This window comes from Ranitomeya imitator, chromosome 1 (genome assembly GCF_032444005.1).
Source record: "Ranitomeya imitator isolate aRanImi1 chromosome 1, aRanImi1.pri, whole genome shotgun sequence".
Lineage (NCBI taxonomy): Eukaryota > Metazoa > Chordata > Amphibia > Anura > Dendrobatidae > Ranitomeya > Ranitomeya imitator.
This window is the reverse complement of record NC_091282.1, coordinates 104,181,422-104,200,568: the sequence shown is the minus strand read 5'-3', so window position 1 is coordinate 104,200,568 and position 19,147 is coordinate 104,181,422. Positions and strand designations below refer to the sequence as shown.

General features: G+C 45.3%; 2 protein-coding genes across 3 annotated transcripts in view; one reads left to right on the top strand and one right to left on the bottom strand.

Moving 5' to 3' along the window:
• CWC27 (CWC27 spliceosome associated cyclophilin) overlaps positions 1-443 on the bottom strand; it is a 275,764-nt gene extending 275,321 nt beyond the window's left edge. The window contains exon 1 of the mRNA XM_069749390.1: positions 337-443. Coding sequence (XP_069605491.1) covers positions 337-378 — 42 coding nt within the window. The 5' untranslated portion in view covers positions 379-443. The remainder of the gene's footprint in view (positions 1-336) is intronic.
• A 224-nt stretch (positions 444-667) lies between these two features.
• SREK1IP1 (SREK1 interacting protein 1) overlaps positions 668-19,147 on the top strand; it is an 82,125-nt gene continuing 63,645 nt past the window's right edge. For both annotated transcript variants that reach the window (XM_069749373.1, XM_069749381.1), the window contains exon 1: positions 668-761. In XM_069749373.1, coding sequence (XP_069605474.1) covers positions 749-761 — 13 coding nt within the window. In that variant the 5' untranslated portion in view covers positions 668-748. The remainder of the gene's footprint in view (positions 762-19,147) is intronic.

The window sequence follows — 19,147 nt, the reverse complement described above, 5'->3', positions numbered from 1 at the left end:
GTGTGCAGAGGGGCGATGTCAGGACCCCACCCATCATGAGGACACGTGATATAATGGGGTCTCACTTCAGGATACCCTGTTGGTTTCAATGCACACACAGTAACCTTCCCTTTCCCAGCAGCGTCACCTTACAGCTGCCCCCATCATGACACCTGTGAACCCCAAAATTACTTGTGGGACTAGAATTGCCCAGATGCGGCCACTGTCCCCTGGAGGGGGAGGGGTGACTGTGCTAACCCCCCTGAGCAGTAATGGAGGAGCTAGTGTTATTCCTGCACTCGTCACCCCGAGACCCCCACCACATCCCCACATGGGCTGCCCCGGGCTCCCCCGCACCTTGCCGTTAGTGGGCGGCTCCTGGATATAAATGTTGCTCATTTTCCTTCAGCGTCTTCAAAACAAACTAGCGCGTGCAGCCTGACACGGCGGGATGTACCACTGTGCAGGAAAGGGAGGGGTTACCTAACTCCTATTTACGCCAGTGGACAACAGAGAGGTGAATCATAGATCAGCTTCACGGTTTTTACTTTAGGACAAAAACAGAGAAAAATATATCACTGTAGAACAAAGTAGCGGAACTTCATCCACAATAAGTCATCCCCCTATTTTTTTGCATTCGTGGACTAGTCCACGGTGCACCATGTACACTAGACCTCCGGAAACAGTGATAGCGCGTATTTAGTTCCTAGAGCGAGTGACGAGTTCCTTCCTCCAGAGGTGCGCGGTGCGGTGTGAGGCCCCCGGCTCTATGGCCGTCCCAGGTGAGCGGTGACATGGCGGCAGCTCGGTGGAGTTGCCGCTGGTGGAGTCTGGCTCCGGTACTCTCCGGGTGATTACTGACAACTTCCTCGTTGCTTTTCATTAGTGTTGAGGCTTCTGTCACCGCAATGGAGGGAGAGCACAGCTGTGCAGGTCTGGCCCCCAGTGCTGCAGATGGTATCACTGCGTGTAGCATAGGGATGGGATCCTGTGCAGTACTGATGGAGGGGCCATTCATTCACTAATATTCATTCACTAATATTCATGGATTTGGGGCGAAAAATCATTTTTTGCCCTTGGGTTTGATTAAACCTGTTCCGCCGTTTTCCTCTTCTCCGCTGTGTTCGGTCTCTTGCTGGCGGCACGATGAGTTAACTGAGACCCCGTCAGTGAGCTCACAATGGCAGTGTGGCTCAGCGATGACCATAGACCACATCAGAGTATGCAGGAATCGAAGAACCTGAAAATGGCAAACCGTGCAGCGTTTTTAATGAGTCTCAATTGCAGAAGCGATTTATTTTTTTGTCTAGCACCAGACACTTGCATTTCCATGGAACCTGCGATGAGCTGACCGATCCACTGTGGGCCTGTGTCAGACGCTGGTCGTGTAATCTCAGCCAGGAATGTTTGAGTCACAAGGTGATTCGGAGAAGAACTTGCCAGGAACAAAGCTGCACATGGATCTAGTCAGACAGGCAGGTCCTTGGCGGCTTCTCCCTGCCATCTCCCCTTGAGTGAAGGGCGAAACCTGTCAGTCATTGGTAGCCGGTGGGGAGAAGCCATCGGGGTCCGGCCTCTTCAGGTAGCGTTATGTGCGACTCAGTCCCCGGAAGCTATTACAATAACACAGCTGCGTTTCAGAGTCAAACATACCTGGGTGAAATCATGCAATACTCATTTTTTACATTTTAAAGGGAACCTGTCACCCCGTTTTTTGAGATTGAGATATAAATACTGTTAAATAGGGCCTGTGCTGTGCGTTACTATAGTGTATGTAGTGTACCCTGATTCCCCATGTATGCCGAGAAATACATTACCAAAGTCGGCGTTTTCGCCTGTCAATCAGGCTGGTCTGGTCAGGTGGGCGTGTTCACAGCGTTCTTTTCTTCCCCAGGTTTCCGTTGGTGGCGTAGTGGTGTGCGCATGTCCAAGGTCCGGATTCCCTGTGCCCACGTGAAGACACAGCGCGCGATCTGCGCTGTCATTCCTTTCATCGGTGCGGGCGGCCATCTTCCTGGGGTCGCGCGTGCGCAGATGTGGTGCTCTGCTGCACGGGGCTTCAGGAAAATGGCCGCGGGATGCCGCGCGTGCGCAGAAGAGATCGCGGCGGCCATTTTCCCAAAGCCGAGTTTGCATCTCGGCTTTGGGAAAATGGCCGCCGCGATCTATTCTGCGCACGCGCGGCATCCCGCGGCCATTTTCCTGAAGCCCCGTGCAGCAGAGCACTACATCTGCGCACGCGCGGCCCCAGGAAGATGGCCGCCCGCACCGATGAAAGGAATGACAGCGCAGATCGCGCGCTGTGTCTTCACGTGGGCACAGGGAATCCGGACCTTGGACATGCGCCACCACTACGCCACCAACGGAAACCTGGGGAAGAAAAGAACGCTGTGCACACGCCCACCTGACCAGACCAGCCTGATTGACAGGCGAAAACGCCGACTTTGGTAATGTATTTCTCAGCATACATGGGGAATCAGGGTACACTACATACACCATAGTAACGCACAGCACAGGCCCTATTTAACAGTATTTATATCTCAATCTCAAAAAACGGGGTGACAGGTTCCCTTTAAAAATTACAACAAGCAAAATGGACCGATGCAAAAGTTTGCGCACCCTTTGGAGATTTGTGTTTTCAGATAACTTTGACCAAGGTTTCAGACCTTAATTAGCCTGTTAGGGTTATGGCTTGTTTACTATCATCTTTAGGAAAGACCGGGTGATACAAATGTCTCAGCCTTATAAAAATCCAGACTCTAACCTTGTGCCAAAAAACCAGCTGCCTATCACTCTGAAAATGAAATGGTTAAGGCCCACAAAGCAGGAGAAGGCTGTAAGAAGATAGTAAAGCGTGTTCAAGTTGCCCTTTCCTCAGTTCGAAATGTAATAAATACACGGCAGGTAACAGGAGCAGGGGAGGTCAAGATAAGGTCTGGAAGACCAAGCAAAATTTCAGTGAGAGCTGATCATAGGATTGCTAGAAAGGTAAATCAAAATCCTTGCTTGGCTGCAAAAGACCTTCACAAAGACTTAGCAGACTCTGGAGTTGTGGTACAGTACATTGTTCTACTGTTCAGAGACATCTGCACAAATATGGCCTTCATGGAAGAGTCATCAGAAGAAAACCTCTCCTGTGTCCTAATCATAAAATTCAGCATCAGAAGAATGCAAAAGAAAATCTAAACAAGCCTGATGCATTTTGGAAACAAGTCCTGTGGACCGATGAGGTTCAAATAGAACTATTTAGCCACAATGATCAAAGGTATGTGAGGAGGAAAAAGGGCACAGAATTTCAGAAAAAGAACATCTCGCCAACCATTAAGCCTGTGGGTGGGTCAGTCATACTTTGGAGTTGTGTTGCAGCCAATGGCACAAGGGACGTTTCACGGTTAGAGGGATGAATGGATCCAATGAAATTTCAACAAATTCTTGATGCAAACATAACACCATCTGTAAAAAAGCTGAAGTTGAAAAGAGGATGGCTTCTACAAATGGATAATGATCCAAACACTCGTCAAAATCCACAAAAGACGACCTCAAAATGAGCAAGATGAAGGTTTTACAATGGCCTTCACAGTCCTCTGATCTGAACACCATCGAAAATCTAAGTATAGACCTCAAAAGAGCCGTGCATGCAAGACGACCCAAGAATCTCACAGAACTGGAAGAATTTTCCAAGGAAACGTGGATGAAAATCGCTCAAACAAGAATTGAAAGATTGTTGTCTGGTTGCAAAAAGTGTTTACAAGCTGTGATATTTTCAAAAGGGGTGCTACTAGGTACTCACCATGCAGGGTGCCAAAGCTTTTGCATTGGCCCATTTTCCTTTTTACTAACACTGAGCTCAAACCATAAGTACAAATGATTGAGTTGAGAAGACATCCATAGTAAGATTTTATCTGGTTTCACATCACTGACGTGATCGGTGGCTGGAGTAATCCCCTCAGCGTCCCCACACCCCGACGCGCCCCCAGAAGAAGCTGGCGGCAAAACGCACATCTGTGTGAGGGGCCACGAAAATTATTGGGGTGTGTCTGTGGTAATGTAAGTGGGATGTCTTTGCTTCCATGATTACATTTTCTTAATCACAGCACTTTCTCAGTGACAGATGACAATCTTTATCACTAAGGCCAGATGGGGCTGCACTGACAGTGATTTTAAATGGAGGCACAATTTTGTTGGAAAACAGATTATTCGTCTGCGAGATCTTCCGGCCATTACAATCAGCTGCACTCTAATAAAAATTGTTAATGAAACAACTGTTTTTGGACCATATGTCACTTATCAGTCTCTTTATGATGCAGTGGATTTTGCCCACGTTGTGTCCTTTTCACTGCTGCCTCTATGTCCACACTCTACAGGTCTAACTAGGGAGGAAGTCACAGAAGTTGGCACGAAAGTTTGTATACAGAAAATACACGGGTTCTCCAAGCTGTAGACACTTGGCCAAAATTCTAGAATTCTGGCATAAAACACCCAAATAAGTTGTGCACAATGTATCACTTTTGGCAGTCACACACCAGTCTGCCAACTGCGCCACTTGTTTTTCTAGTGCATCCCACAGATGCTCTATCACTGTAAGGTCTTGGGAAATGACATAGTAACATAGTTATTAAGGTTGATGGAAGACTTTAATGGTACGTGTCCACGATCAGGATGGCCGGCGGTTTGGATGGAGCGGCAAACTCGCTCCACCCCCTTCTGGGGATGCGATGATGCCGGATGTGTTCATTGCACACATCCGGTATCATCGCACCCCACACATAGGGCCCTGTGTTATACCTTGCTTGCGGCGCAGCGTCGCCGCAATGTAAACGGACATGCTGCGATCTAAAAAGACGCGCCGCATGTCCGGAATTGCAGGGCCGCCGGATTTCATTAAATCCCCTCCACTATGATGTAACATCTGGATGCTGCGTGTTTGACGCTGCGTCTCTATGCAGCGTCAAACGCGCAGTGTTTCCTGAATATGGAAACATACCCTTCGTCCATCTAGTTCAACCCATAGCCTAACCTAACATGCCCTAACATGTTGATCCAGAGGAAGGCAAAAAAAAACCATGTGGCAAAGAGTAAGTTCCACATTGGGGAAAAAAATTCCTTCCCGACTCCACATACGGCAATCAGACCAGTTCCCTGGATCAACGCCCTATCAAGGAATCTAGTATATATACAGTGGGGCAAAAAAGTATTTAGTCAGTCAGCAATAGTGCAAGTTCCACCACTTTAAAAGATGAGAGGCGTCTGTAATTTACATCATAGGTAGACCTCAACTATGGGAGACAAACTGAGAAAAAAAAATCCAGAAAATCATTGTCTGTTTTTTTTATCATTTTTTTGCATATTATGGTGGAAAATAAGTATTTGGTCAGAAACAAACAATCAAGATTTCTGGCTCTCACAGACCTGTAACTTCTTCTTTAAGAGTCTCCTCTTTCCTCCACTCATTACCTGTAGTAATGGCACCTGTTTAAACTTGTTATCAGTATAAAAAGACACCTGTGCACACCCTCAAACAGTCTGACTCCAAACTCCACTATGGTGAAGACCAAAGAGCTGTCAAAGGACACCAGAAACAAAATTGTAGCCCTGCACCAGGCTGGGAAGACTGAATCTGCAATAGCCAACCAGCTTGGAGTGAAGAAATCAACAGTGGGAGCAATAATTAGAAAATGGAAGACATACAAGACCACTGATAATCTCCCTCGATCTGGGGCTCCACGCAAAATCCCACCCCGTGGGGTCAGAATGATCACAAGAACGGTGAGCAAAAATCCCAGAACCACGCGGGGGGACCTAGTGAATGAACTGCAGAGAGCTGGGACCAATGTAACAAGGCCTACCATAAGTAACACACTACGCCACCATAGACTCAGATCCTGCAGTGCCAGACGTGTCCCACTGCTTAAGCCAGTACATGTCCGGGCCCGTCTGAAGTTTGCTAGAGAGCATTTGGATGATCCAGAGGAGTTTTGGGAGAATGTCCTATGGTCTGATGAAACCAAACTGGAACTGTTTGGTAGAAACACAACTTGTCGTGTTTGGAGGAAAAATAATACTGAGTTGCATCCATCAAACACCATACCTACTGTAAAGCATGGTGGTGGAAACATCATGCTTTGGGGCTGTTTCTCGGCAAAGGGGCCAGGACGACTGATCCGGGTACATGAAAGAATGAATGGGGCCATGTATCGTGAGATTTTGAGTGCAAACCTCCTTCCATCAGCAAGGGCATTGAAGATGAAACGTGGCTGGGTCTTTCAACATGACAATGATCCAAAGCACACCGCCAGGGCAACGAAGGAGTGGCTTCGTAAGAAGCATTTCAAGGTCCTGGAGTGGCCTAGCCAGTCTCTAGATCTCAACCCTATACAAAACCTTTGGAGGGAGTTGAAAGTCCGTGTTGCCAAGCGAAAAGCCAAAAACATCACTGCTCTAGAGGAGATCTGCATGGAGGAATAGGCCAACATACCAACAACAGTGTGTGGCAACCTTGTGAAGACTTACAGAAAACGTTTGACCTCTGTCATTGCCAACAAAGGATATATTACAAAATATTGAGATGAAATTTTGTTTCTGATCAAATACTTATTTTCCACCATAATATGCAAATAAAATGTTAAAAAAACAGACAATGTGATTTTCTGGATTTTTTTTTCTCAGTTTGTCTCCCATAGTTGAGGTCTACCTATGATGTAAATTACAGACGCCTCTCATCTTTTTAAGTGGTGGAACTTGCACTATTGCTGACTGACTAAATACTTTTTTGCCCCACTGTATACCCTGTAACATTATACTTTTCAAGAAAGGCATCAAGTCCACTTTTAAATGTAAGTAATGAATCACTCATTACAACATCATACGGCAGAGAGTTCCAGAGTCTCACTGCTCTTACAGTAAAGAACCCGCGTCTATTATTATGCCTAAACCTTCTTTCCTCCAGAAGTAGAGGATGCCCCCTTGTTCCTGTCTCCGGTCTATGATTAAAAAGATCATTAGAAAGGTCTTTGTACTGTCCCCTCATATATTTATACATTAAAATTAGATCACCCCTTAGTCTTCGTTCTTCCAAACTAAATAGCCCCAAGTGTAATAACCTATCTTGGTATTGCAGACCCCCCAGTCCTCTAATAACCTTGGTCGCTCTTCTCTGCACCCACTCTAGTTCAGCTGTGTCTTTCCTATTCACCAGAGACCAGAACTGTGCACAGTATTCTAAGTGTGGTCGAACTATTGACTTGTATAGAGGTAAAATTATGTTCTCTTCATGAGCATCTATGCCTCTTTTAATGCATCCCATTATTTTATTTGCCTTTGTAGCAGCTGCCTGACACTGACCACTAAATGTGAGTTTGTCATCCACCCATACACCCAGGTCTTTTTCATTGACGATTTTGCTCACTGTTTTCCAATTAAGCACATAATTATACATCTAATTTGCTCTACCCAAGTCCATGACCTTACATTTATCCCCATTAAAGCTCATTCACAGTGAAGTCATCACCACTATGTGGGGTTTCTAAAACCATTTCTATGCAATGTTGTAGTGTTTGGGCCGGGGGTCATTACCTTTTATGATGTTTCTGAAAAATTCTCTGGTTATTACGAGAATAACGCTGGCAAGAAGGGGTGTATTTGGCCTGTACAATGTCTTGGTAGCTGTCACATGAATGCAAGGAGCCAAGGTTTCTCAGCAGAGCATCACCTACGTATGGCTTCTTCCCATAGTGAATGCTGGTGTACCATGCCATCCACATGTTATCAAAGAAAACCAGATTTATAAGACCGAGCCGTTTCTTCCATTTTCCGGTGGTCCAGGTCTACACTCCCTGACAGAAGTTATGTCGCTTTTCGATGTTATGTAAATAAAAGCTTATAACCTGACGTTAAATTCATCCATTGGTTGTATAAATTATTCTTTTGAAAGCTGAAACCCTTCGAAATGTGGTTTAGGTTACGAAAATAAATTGGCATCAATGCAGAAATATTGATCAGTTAATGGACACAGAATGGTCAAATTTTGGCAAGACAAAAGTTTTGTCGCCTGGTCATATAATGCACCCAATCCTAGTTTATATCCTCACCTGTGCTCAGTAAATGATCGGTTAATTAGTGTGTGTGTATAAAAAGAAACCCAGCACCCCAGACCTTAGCTTGAACAGCAACTTGAGCTCTGACAACATGCCAAACATCCACCCTGCGACCAAAGCCTGGATTATCAAGAGGCTGAAGACCAGATCCACTGCAGAGGTGGCTGGCACCTTTAGGGCATGTGCACACGATGCGGTTTTTTGCTGCGGATCCGCAGCAGTTTTCCCAAAGTTTACAGTACCATGTAAACCTATGGGGAAAAAAAACCGCTGTGCCCACGATGCGGAAAAATCCGTGCGGATTCGCTGCGGAAAAAAAGGAGCGTGTCACTTCTTTGTGTGGATTCCGCAGCGGTTTTCAACATGCACCAATAGGAAAGTGCTGTTGAAAACCCGCAGAGGAATCCGCAGAAGAAACCGCAGTAAAATCCGCAGTGAAAACCGCAGCGGTTTTGCACTGCGGATTTTCCAATTCTGCTGCGGAAAAATCCACAGCAGAATCCGCATCGTGTGCACATACCCTTAATGTGTCTCAGCGTCAAGTTCAAAGAATTAAAAAAAAAAAAAAAAAGATTTGAAGAGACTGGAGATGTGTTTGACATGCCAGGGTCCAGCAGACCCCGCAAGACAACTGCTCAGGAGGAACGTTTGTTGGTTAGAAAATCCTAAGCAAGCCCCTATTCCACTGCAGCAGAGCTCCAACAGGCCTGGTCACCTCAAGTCCCTGTGTCAACTAGAACAGTTTGTAGGATTCTGTCTCGAAATGGCCTCCATGGTCGAATCAGTGCCCAGAGGCCAGCACTAAACAAAAGACAAATAAAAAACCGTGTGGCATTTGCAAAGTCCCAAAGCCTGCTAAACAGATGGAGGCTGGAAAAGTGGCAGAAGGTGGATTTTTCTGATGAATCTTCAGTAGAATTAAACCACAGCCACCGCAAATACTGCAGGAGACCTACTGGAGCCCGTATGGATCCAAAATACACCCAGAAAATAGTTACCGTATCTTCCAGTGTATAAGACGACTTTTTGACCCCTAAAAATTGTCCCAAAAGTCGGGGGTCGTCTTATACGCCGGGTACGGCGTGTGCAGAGAGCGATCCTGCATTTCGGCGTGTGGTTCCAAGGGTCTGGAGGTCAGGTGACCGCGACGTCATCGAAGGTCCTTCACTCACCGCATTCTAAGGAACGGAGGGAGACGCTAGCAGCGCTGTGAGCCAGGGGCCGTCCGAGGGTGAGTATATCCATGTTTTTTATTCTTTATTTTTTACATGAATATGGATCCCAGGGCCTGAAGGAGTCTCCTCTCCTCCAGACCCTGGGAACCAATATCAATAGCCTAAAATATCTATTAGCTATCTCTTATATTCCAAATCATAAAAGGGGTTGAATTCTACAGCAAGATGGTGCTCCATCTCATACATCCATCTCTACAAAAAAACTCCTCCAGGCAAAAAAGATCAAGGTGCTCAAGGACTGGCCATGAACATCATTGAGCATGTTTGGGGTAGGATGAAAGAGGAAGCTTGGAAGACAAAACCAAAGAATCTAGATGAACTCTGGGAGGCATGTAAGACTGCATTCTTTGCTATTCCTGATGTCTTCATTAATAAATTGTATGAATTATTGTTGAACCGCATGGATGCAGTCCTTCAAGCTCATGGAAGTCACACAAAATATTAAATCTGACTCTAATAGCACCACAACTTCATTCACCAATGTTATGCAACACATATTTGTATTTTAAGTTAATTATATGTTTAAATATCACATTACTTTCTGTGGGCGACAACTTTTGTCTTGCCAAAATCTGACCATTCTGTGTCCATTAACTGATCAGTATTTCTGCATTGATGCCAATTTATTTTCTTAACCTAAACCACATTTCTGAGAGTTTCAGCTTTCAAAAGAATAATTTATACAACCAATGGATGAATTTAATGTCAGGTTATAAGCTTTTATTTACATAACATGGATAAGCGACATAGCTTCTGTCAGGGAGTGTAAAGCTCAAATGCCCATTGTAGGATCTTTCATCCTGGAAAGGGTTACATAGGTTGAAAAAACACCTAGGTCCATCAAGTTCAACCTTTCTCCACCAATTGTACATTTTGTCACTAATTTAAAGGGAACCTGTCATGTCATTTGTAGCATCTAAAGTGTCCCCAGTGCGTTGTTAGTTACGCAATGTGCCCCACTAACACAATTTTTGCACTAAAATCGCCGCTGTAATCCTTATCAAAAAGCACGTTATATAGTTACTAGATAGTGGCCCGATTCTAACGCATCAGGTATTCTAGAATATGCATGTCCATGTAGTATATTTCCCAGCCACGTAGTATATTGCCCAGCGACGTAGTATATTGGCCAGCTACGTAGTATATTGGCCAGCGACGTAGTGTGTTGCCCAGCCACGTAGTGTGTTGCCCAGCCACGTAGTGTGTTGCCCAGCCACGTAGTACAGTCATGGCCAAAAGTATTGACACCCCTGCAATTCTGTCAGATAATACTCAGTTTCTTCCTGAAAATGATTGCAAACACAAATTATTTGGTATTATCTTCATTTAATTTGTCTTAAATGAAAAAAACACAAAGAATTGTCCTAAAGCCAAATTGGATATAATTCCACACCAAACATAAAAATAGGGTGGACAAAAGTATTGGCACTGTTCGAAAAATCATGTGATGCTTCTCTAATTTGTGTAATTAACAGCACCTGTAACTTACCTGTGGCACCTAACAGGTGTTGGCAATAACTAAATGACACTTGCAGCCAGTTGACATGGATTAAAGTTGACTCAACCTCTGTCCTGTGTCCTTGTGTGTACCACATTGAGCATGGAGAAAAGAAAGAAGACCAAAGAACTGTCTGAGGACTTGAGAAACCAAATTGTGAGGAAGCATGAGCAATCTTAAGGCTACAAGTCCATCTCCAAAGACCTGAATGTTTCTGTGTCTACCGTGCACAGTGTCATCAAGAAGTTAAAGCTCATGGCACTGTGGCTAACCCCTAGATGTGGACGGAAAAGAAAAATTGACAAGAGATTTCAACGCAAGATTGTGCGGATGTTGGATAAAGAACCTCGACTAACCTCCAAACAAGTTCAAGCTGCCCTGCAGTGCAAGGGTACAACAGAGTTAACCCGTACTATCCGTCGGCATCTGAATGAAAAGGGACTGTATGGTAGGAGACCCAGGAAGACTCCACTTCTTACCCCGAAACATAAAAAAGCCAGGCTGGAGTTTGCCAAAACTTACCTGAAAAAGCCGAAAATGTTTTGGAAGAATGTTCTCTGGTCAGATGAGACAAAAGTAGAGCTTTTTGGGCAAAGGCATCAACAAAGAGTTTACAGGAGAAAAAAAAGGCATTCAAAGAATAGAACACGGTCCCTACAGTCAAGCATGGTGGAGGTTCCCTGATGTTTTGGGGTTGCTTTGCTGCCTCTGGCACTGGACTGCTTGACCGTGTGCATGGCATTATGAAGTCTGAAGACTACCAACAAATTTTGCAGCATAATGTAGGGCCCAGTGTGAGAAAGCTGGGTCTCCCTCAGAGGTCAGGGTTCTTCCAGCAGGACAAGGACCCAAAACACACTTCAAAAAGCACTAGAAAATGGTTTGAGAGAAAGCACTGGAGACTTCTAAGGTGGCCAGCAAGGAGTCCAGACCTGAATCCCATAGAACAACTGTGGAGAGATCAAAAAATGGCAGTTTGGAGAAGGCACCCTTTAGAATGGTCTAAAATTCCAGCAGAGCATTGTAAGAAACTCATTGATGGTTACCGAAAGTGGTTGGTCGCAGTTATTTTGGCTAAAGGTTGTGCAACCAAGTATTTGGCTGAGGGTGCCAATACTTTTGTCTGGCCCATTTTTGGAGTTTTGTGTGAAATGATCAATGTTTTGCTTCATTCTCTTTTGTGTTTTTTCATTTAAGACAAATTAAATGAACATAATAATTCCAAAGAATTTGTTTGCAATCCTTTTCAGGAATAAACTGAGTATTATCTGACAGAATTGCAGGGGTGTCAATACTTTTGGCCATGACTGTATATTGCCCAGTGACGTAGTACATTGCCCAACCACGTAGTATATTGCCCAGTGACGTAGTATATTGCCCAGTGATCTGAAGACACAAAAGAGAATAGTAAAACCAAAAACACTCAGTTTGAAAAAATGTTGCAGTAATCCGCAAGTGCTAGTAAAAGATGTAAAAAAAAACAGGGTATTTGGTTGATACGTTTTTTGCAAAAAATGTATACTAAGCTGCTCTACCAAACTTCACGGTATACCCTTATCAGAGCAGTCCTAACTAATGTATGCAATCCCTATCTGATGTATTTAAAAACCTGATCATCTGTATATTACCTGTGTGAACAGGGTTCAGAGAGGAAAAATCCATGTGTGCATACAGAGTAGAACAGCTTTTGTGCAGCTAGCCCAAGAGGAGTGGTGGAACTCCCCAGTCTTGTAGACACAAGAGAACAATTATGGAAACAGGAACACATGGGCTACTTGCACAGTGAACAAGTCTGTAGGATCATGTTCACACACCACCAAGAAACCTGAAGACACAAAAGAGAATAGTAAAACCAAAAACACTCAGTTTGAAAAAATGTTGCAGTAATCCGCAAGTGCTAGTAAAAGATGTAAAAAAAACAGGGTATTTGGTTGATACGTTTTTTGCAAAAAATGTATACTAAGCTGCTCTACCAAACTTCACGGTAATATACAGATGATCAGGTTTTTAAATACATCAGATAGGGATTGCATACATTAGTTAGGACTGCTCTGATAAGGGTATACCGTGAAGTTTGGTAGAGCAGCTTAGTATACATTTTTTGCAAAAAACGTATCAACCAAATACCCTGTTTTTTTTACATCTTTTACTAGCACTTGCGGATTACTGCAACATTTTTTCAAACTGAGTGTTTTTGGTTTTACTATTCTCTTTTGTGTCTTCAGGTTTCTTGGTGGTGTGTGAACATGATCCTACAGACTTGTTCACTGTGCAAGTAGCCCATGTGTTCCTGTTTCCATTATTGCCCAGTGATGTAGTATATTGCCCAGCCACGTAGTATATTGCCCAGTGACGTAGTATATTGGCCAGCTACGTAGTATATTGCCCAGCCTTGTAGAATATTGCCCAGCCACGTAGTATATTGGCCAGCTACGTAGTATATTGCCCAGCCACGTAGAATATTGCCCAGCCAAGTAGTATATTGGCATATTGGCCAGCTACGTAGTGTATTGCCCAGCCATGTAGTCTATTGCCCAGCTACGTAGTATATTGCGCAGCCACATAGTATATTGCCCAGTGACGTAGTATATTGGCCAGCTACGTAGTATATTGCACAGCGACGTAGTATACAGCACAGAGCCACGTAGTATATTGCCCAGCCACGTAGTATATTGCCCAATGATGTAGTATATTGGCCAGCCACGTAGTATATTGCCCAGCCACGTAGAATATTGCCCAGTGACGTAGTATATTGCCCAGCCACGTAGTATATTGGCCAGCTACGTAGTATATTGCCCAGCCTTGTAGAATATTGCCCAGCCACGTAGTATATTGGCCAGCTACGTAGAATATTGCCCAGGCAAGTAGTATATTGGCCAGCTACGTAGTGTATTGCCCAGCCATGTAGTCTATTGCCCAGCTACGTAGTATATTGCGCAGCCACACAGTATATTGCCCAGTGACGTAGTATATTGGCCAGCTACGTAGTATATTGCACAGCGACGTAGTATACAGCACAGAGCCACGTAGTATATTGCCCAGCCACGTAGTATATTGCCCAGCCACGTAGTATATTGCCCAGTGACGTAGTATATTGGCCAGCCACGTAGTATATTGGCCAGCCACGTAGTATATTGGCCAGCCACGTATGTCACAGGTTAAAAAATAAACATACTCACCTTCGGATCCGAGGGCCCCTTGTAGTTGTAACATACTCACCTTCGGATCTGGCGCAGGCGATGAGCGCGCGGCTGCCGCCATCTTCCCTTCCCAGGATGCATTGCAAAATTACCCAGATGACTTGGCGGTCTCGCGTTTGTGCAGTTTGTGTGGTGGGAGCCCTGCTTGCACAATATGTAAATGAGGAGCCACGCTTGCGCATTGTCTGTTAGCCAGCCACGCATGCGGCATATCGAGCGGGTCCCCGATGGTGCGCGCTGAAGCGGTTTGTATTTCCCAGCTTCATCCTGATCTGATGAAGTAGCAACGAAACATGCATTGGGGCGACGGGCTCACGCTGACTGACTTAACCACTCCATAGGTATCATATACAGTACAGACCTAAAGTTTGGACACACCTCCTTATTTAAAGATTTTTCTGTATTTTCATGACTATAAAAATTGTAAATTCACGCTGAAGGCATCAAAACTATGAATTAACACATGTGGAATTATATACTTAAAGAGAACCTGTCACCTGAATTTGGCAGGCCCTTTTTTCGGTCCGATGGGCGGTGTTTTCGGGTCTTTAATTCACCCCTTCCTTTCCCGCTGGCCGCAATATTGTCTTGAAGTTGATCCGCCTTCCTCTGTAGAACACGCGTGCGCAAGGCAATCTTGCCTTGCGCATGCGCATTATGCTTTGCCCAACTGCGGGCAAAGCCAAAAAACATTAGTGCGCCGGCGCATGCGCACTATGTCCCAGAACACGGCTAAATACTTCCGGGACGTAGTGCGGCGGTGCATGCGCACTAATGCTTTTCAGCTTTGCCCCCGCAGTTGGGCAAAGCATACTGCACGTGCGGAAGGCAAGATTGCCTTGTGCACGTGTGTTCTACGGAGGAAAGCGAATCAACTTCAAGACAATATTGCGGCCAGCATGCGGCCAGCGGGAAAGGAAGGGGTGAATAAAAAACCCGAAAACACCGCCCATCGGACGGAAAAAGGGGCCCGCCAAATTCAGGTGACAGGTTCCCTTTAACAAAAAAAGTGTGAAACAACTGAAAATATGTCTTATATTCTAGGTTCTTCAAAGTAGTCACCTTTTGCTTTGATGACTACTTTGCACACTCTTGGCATTCTCTTGATGAGCTTCAAGACGTAGTCACCGGAAATGGTTTTCACTTCACAGGTGTGCCCTGTCAGGTTTAATAAGTGGGACTTTATGTCTTATAAATGGGGTTGGGACCATCAGTTGTGTTGTGCAGATGTCTGGTGGATACACAGCTGATAGTCCTACTGAATAGACTGTTAGAATTTGTATTATGGCAAGAAAAAAGCAGCTGAGTAAAGAAAAACGAGTGGCCATCATTACTTTAAGAAATGAAGGTCAGTCAGTCCGAAAAATTGGGAACACTTTGAAAGTGTCCCCAAGTGCAGTTGCAAAAACCATCAAGCGCTACAAAGAAACTGGCTCACATGAGGACTGCCCCAGGAAAGGAAGACCATGAGTCACCTCTGCTTCTGAGGAGAAGTTTATTCGAATCACCAGCCTCAGAATTCGCAGGTTAACAGCAGCTCAGATTAGGGACCAGGTCAATGCCACACACAGTTCTAGCAGCAGACACATCTCTACAACAACTGTTAGGGCTTGTTTACACATGCGAGAAACACGTCCGTGTCTCGCATGTGGAAACGAAGTTCTGGCGCCGGCACTCCGGAGCAGAGCGTGCGGCCGCATAGCAACACATGCAGCCGCACGCTCCACTCCGGAGTGCCGGCGCCAGAACTTCGTTTCCACATGCGAGACACGGACGTGTTTCTCGCATGTGGAAACAAGCCCTTAAGAGGAGACTTTGTGCAGCAGGCCTTCATGGTAAAATAGCTGCTAAGAAACCACTACTATTGACAGGCAACAAGCAGAAGAGACTTGTTTGGGCTAAAGAACACAAGGAATGGACATTAGACCAGTGGAAATCTGTGCTTTGGTCTGATGAGTCCAAGTTTGAGATCTTTGGTTCCAACCACCGTGTCTTTGTGCGACGCACAAAAGGTGAACGGATGGACTCTACATGCCTGTTTCCCACCGTGAAGCATGGAGGAGAAGGTGCTTTGCTGGTGACACTGTTGGGGATTTATTCAAAATTGAAGGCATGCTGAACCAGCATGGGTACCACAGCATCTTGCAGCGGCATGCTATTCCATCCGGTTTGCGTTTAGTTGGACCATCATTTATTTTTCAACAGGACAATGACCCCAAACACACCTCCAGGCAGTGTAAGGGCTATTTTACCAAGAAGGAGAGTGATGGGGTGCTACAGCAGATGACCTGGCCTCCACAGTCACCAGACCTGAACCCAATCGAGATGGTTTGGGATGAGCTGGACCGCAGAGTGAAGGCAAAAGGGCCAACAAGTGCTAAGTATCTCTGGGAACTCCTTCAAGATTGTTGAAGACCATTCCCGGTGACTACCTCTTGAAGCTCATCAAGGGAATGCCAGGAGTGTGCAAAGCAGTCATCAAAGCAAAAGGTGGCTACTTTGAAGAACCTAGAATATAAGACATATTTTCAGTTGTTTCACACTCTTTTGTTAAGTACCGTATATACTCGAGTATAAGCCGAGATTTTCAGCCCATTTTTTGGGGCTGAAAGTCCCCCTCTCGGCTTATACTCGAGTCATACCCAGGGGACGGCAGTTGAGGGGGAGCGGGGGCTGTCTAATTATACTTACCTGCTTCTGGCGCGGTCCCTGCAGGTCCCTGGCTTCCCGGTGCCGGCAACTTCCTCCTGTACTGAGTGGTCACATGGTACCGCTCATTACAGTAATGAATATGCGGCTCCACCTCCCATATAGGTGGAGCCGCATATTCATTACTGTAATGAGCGGTAACGGTGACCACTCACTACAGAAAGAAGCTGCTGCGCCGGGGAAGCAGGGACTGCACAGCGCCAGGAGCAGGTAAGTATAACTGGGAGGGGAGCACTGCGCGATACTCACCTGCTCCTCGTTTCGGTGCCGCTCCGTCTTTAGCAGTGGCGCTCAGGTCAGAGGGCGCGGTGACGGTTAGTGCGCGCCCTCTGCCTGAACGTCAGTGCTGAAGATGGAGCGGCGCCGGAACGATCAGCACGTGAATATTGAAAGCGCCAGGGGCCTGAGCGACGGAGAGGTGAGTATGTGATTTTTTTTTTTTTTTTTTATCACAGCAAATGGGGCAAGTGTCTGTATGGAACATCTATGGGGCCATAACGTTTGTGCAGCACTGTATGGGGCCATAACGTTTGTGCAGCACTATATGGGGCCATAACGTTTGTGCAGCACTATATGGGGCCATAACGTTTGTGCAGCACTATATGGGGCCATAACGTTTGTGCAGCACTATATGGGGCCATAACGTTTGTGCAGCACTATATGGGGCCATAATGTTTGTGCAGCACTGTATGGGGCAAATATCTTTATGGTGCATCTTATAGGGCCATAATCCGCATTTGCACAGCATTTTTTTGGGCAAATATGTCTATGGAGCATCTTATGGGGCCATTATTAACCTATATGCAGGATTATATGAGGCATATTTTAATATGGAGCATCTTATGGGGCCTTAATGAACTTTATGGAGCATTATATGGGGCTCCTGATTCAATATGGATATTCAAAAACACTTAACCTACTGATGTCTCAATTAATTTTACTTTTTGGTATCTATTTTTACTTTTGACATTTACCGGTAGCTGCTGCATTTCCCACCCTAGGCTTATACTCGAGTCATTAAGTTTTCCCAGTTTTTTGTGGCAAAATTGGGGGAGTCGGCTTATACTCGGGTCGGCTTATACTCGAGTATATACGGTATATAATTCCACATGTGTTAATTCATATTTTTGATGCCTTCAGTGTGAATTTACAATTTTTATAGTCATGAAAATACAGAAAAAGCTTTAAAGGGACACTGTCACCTGAATTTGGAGGGAACAATCTTCAGCCATGGAGGCGGGGTTTTTGGGTGTTTGATTCACCCTTTCCTTACCCGCTGGCTGCATGCTGGCTGCAATATTGGATTGAAGTTCATTCTCTGTCCTCCATAGTACATACCTGCACAAGGCAAGTTTACCTTGTGCAGGCGTGTACTACGGAGGACAGAGAATGAACTTCAATCCAACATTGCAGCCAGCATGCAGCCAGCGGGTAAGGAAAGGGTGAATCAAACACCTGAAAACCCCGCCTCCATGGCTGAAGATTGTTCCCTCCAAATTCAGGTGACAGTGTCCCTTTAAATGAGAAGGTGTGTCCAAACTTTTGGTCTGTACTGTACTTTCCCTTCATCTTCCGTGCTCACATTGTTGAAGCCACTGTGGCGCAAGTTCTGCTCTTTACCATAGGCTACACCTGTTGTTCGGCTGCATTTAGCCTCTCTGGTGTTTAAGGCTATGTGCACACGTTGCGGTTTTGACGCTGCGGATCCGCAGCAGTTTTCCATGCGGTGTACAGTACAATGTTAACCTATGGAAAACAAAAACCGCTGTGCACATGCTGCGGAAAAAAAACGCGCGGAAACGCTGCGGTTTATTTTCCTCAGCATGTCAATTCTTTGTGCGGAATCCGCAGCGGTTTGGCACCTGCTCCATATTAAAAAACCGCAGGTGTCTAAAACCGCAGTGCACTGCGGATTTAATCAAATCCGCTGCAGAAAATTCCGCAATGGAATCCGCAGCGTGTGCACATACCCTAAAGCCAGGATTTGGGGTGATTTCCTGCACTCGCTTCCCTGCTTGATTTACTGAGTGTTTTTCCCTTCAGGCATTTTGTATGATGAAATTATTGTCGTATTTTGTGCAAAATTATACAAGTAATTATTTATATTGTCATGCACTATGCACTTTATTCAGGCAGTCTGTTCCCCCTAGTGAAGCTCGGCAGCCTCTGTATTTTAACTATTTTTTATAAATGCCTAATAAAATGTGATATTTTAGGATTGTACTCTATGAGCATTTTAGTTCTTTTTTGGTTGAAGCTCTAATCTCTGGTAGAGAGCATTGTCCACTGAATGAGCGGCCGATCCATTGTGTGTGAGCGGCTTCACACTTGCCAATTTCTCCTGCTTCTAGCCATGTCCACTTCTGGAACTTCTGCCCCAAACCCGGCATATAATGGCTGTATGTCAGAGGCAGATCCTGGCTCGAACAGCCG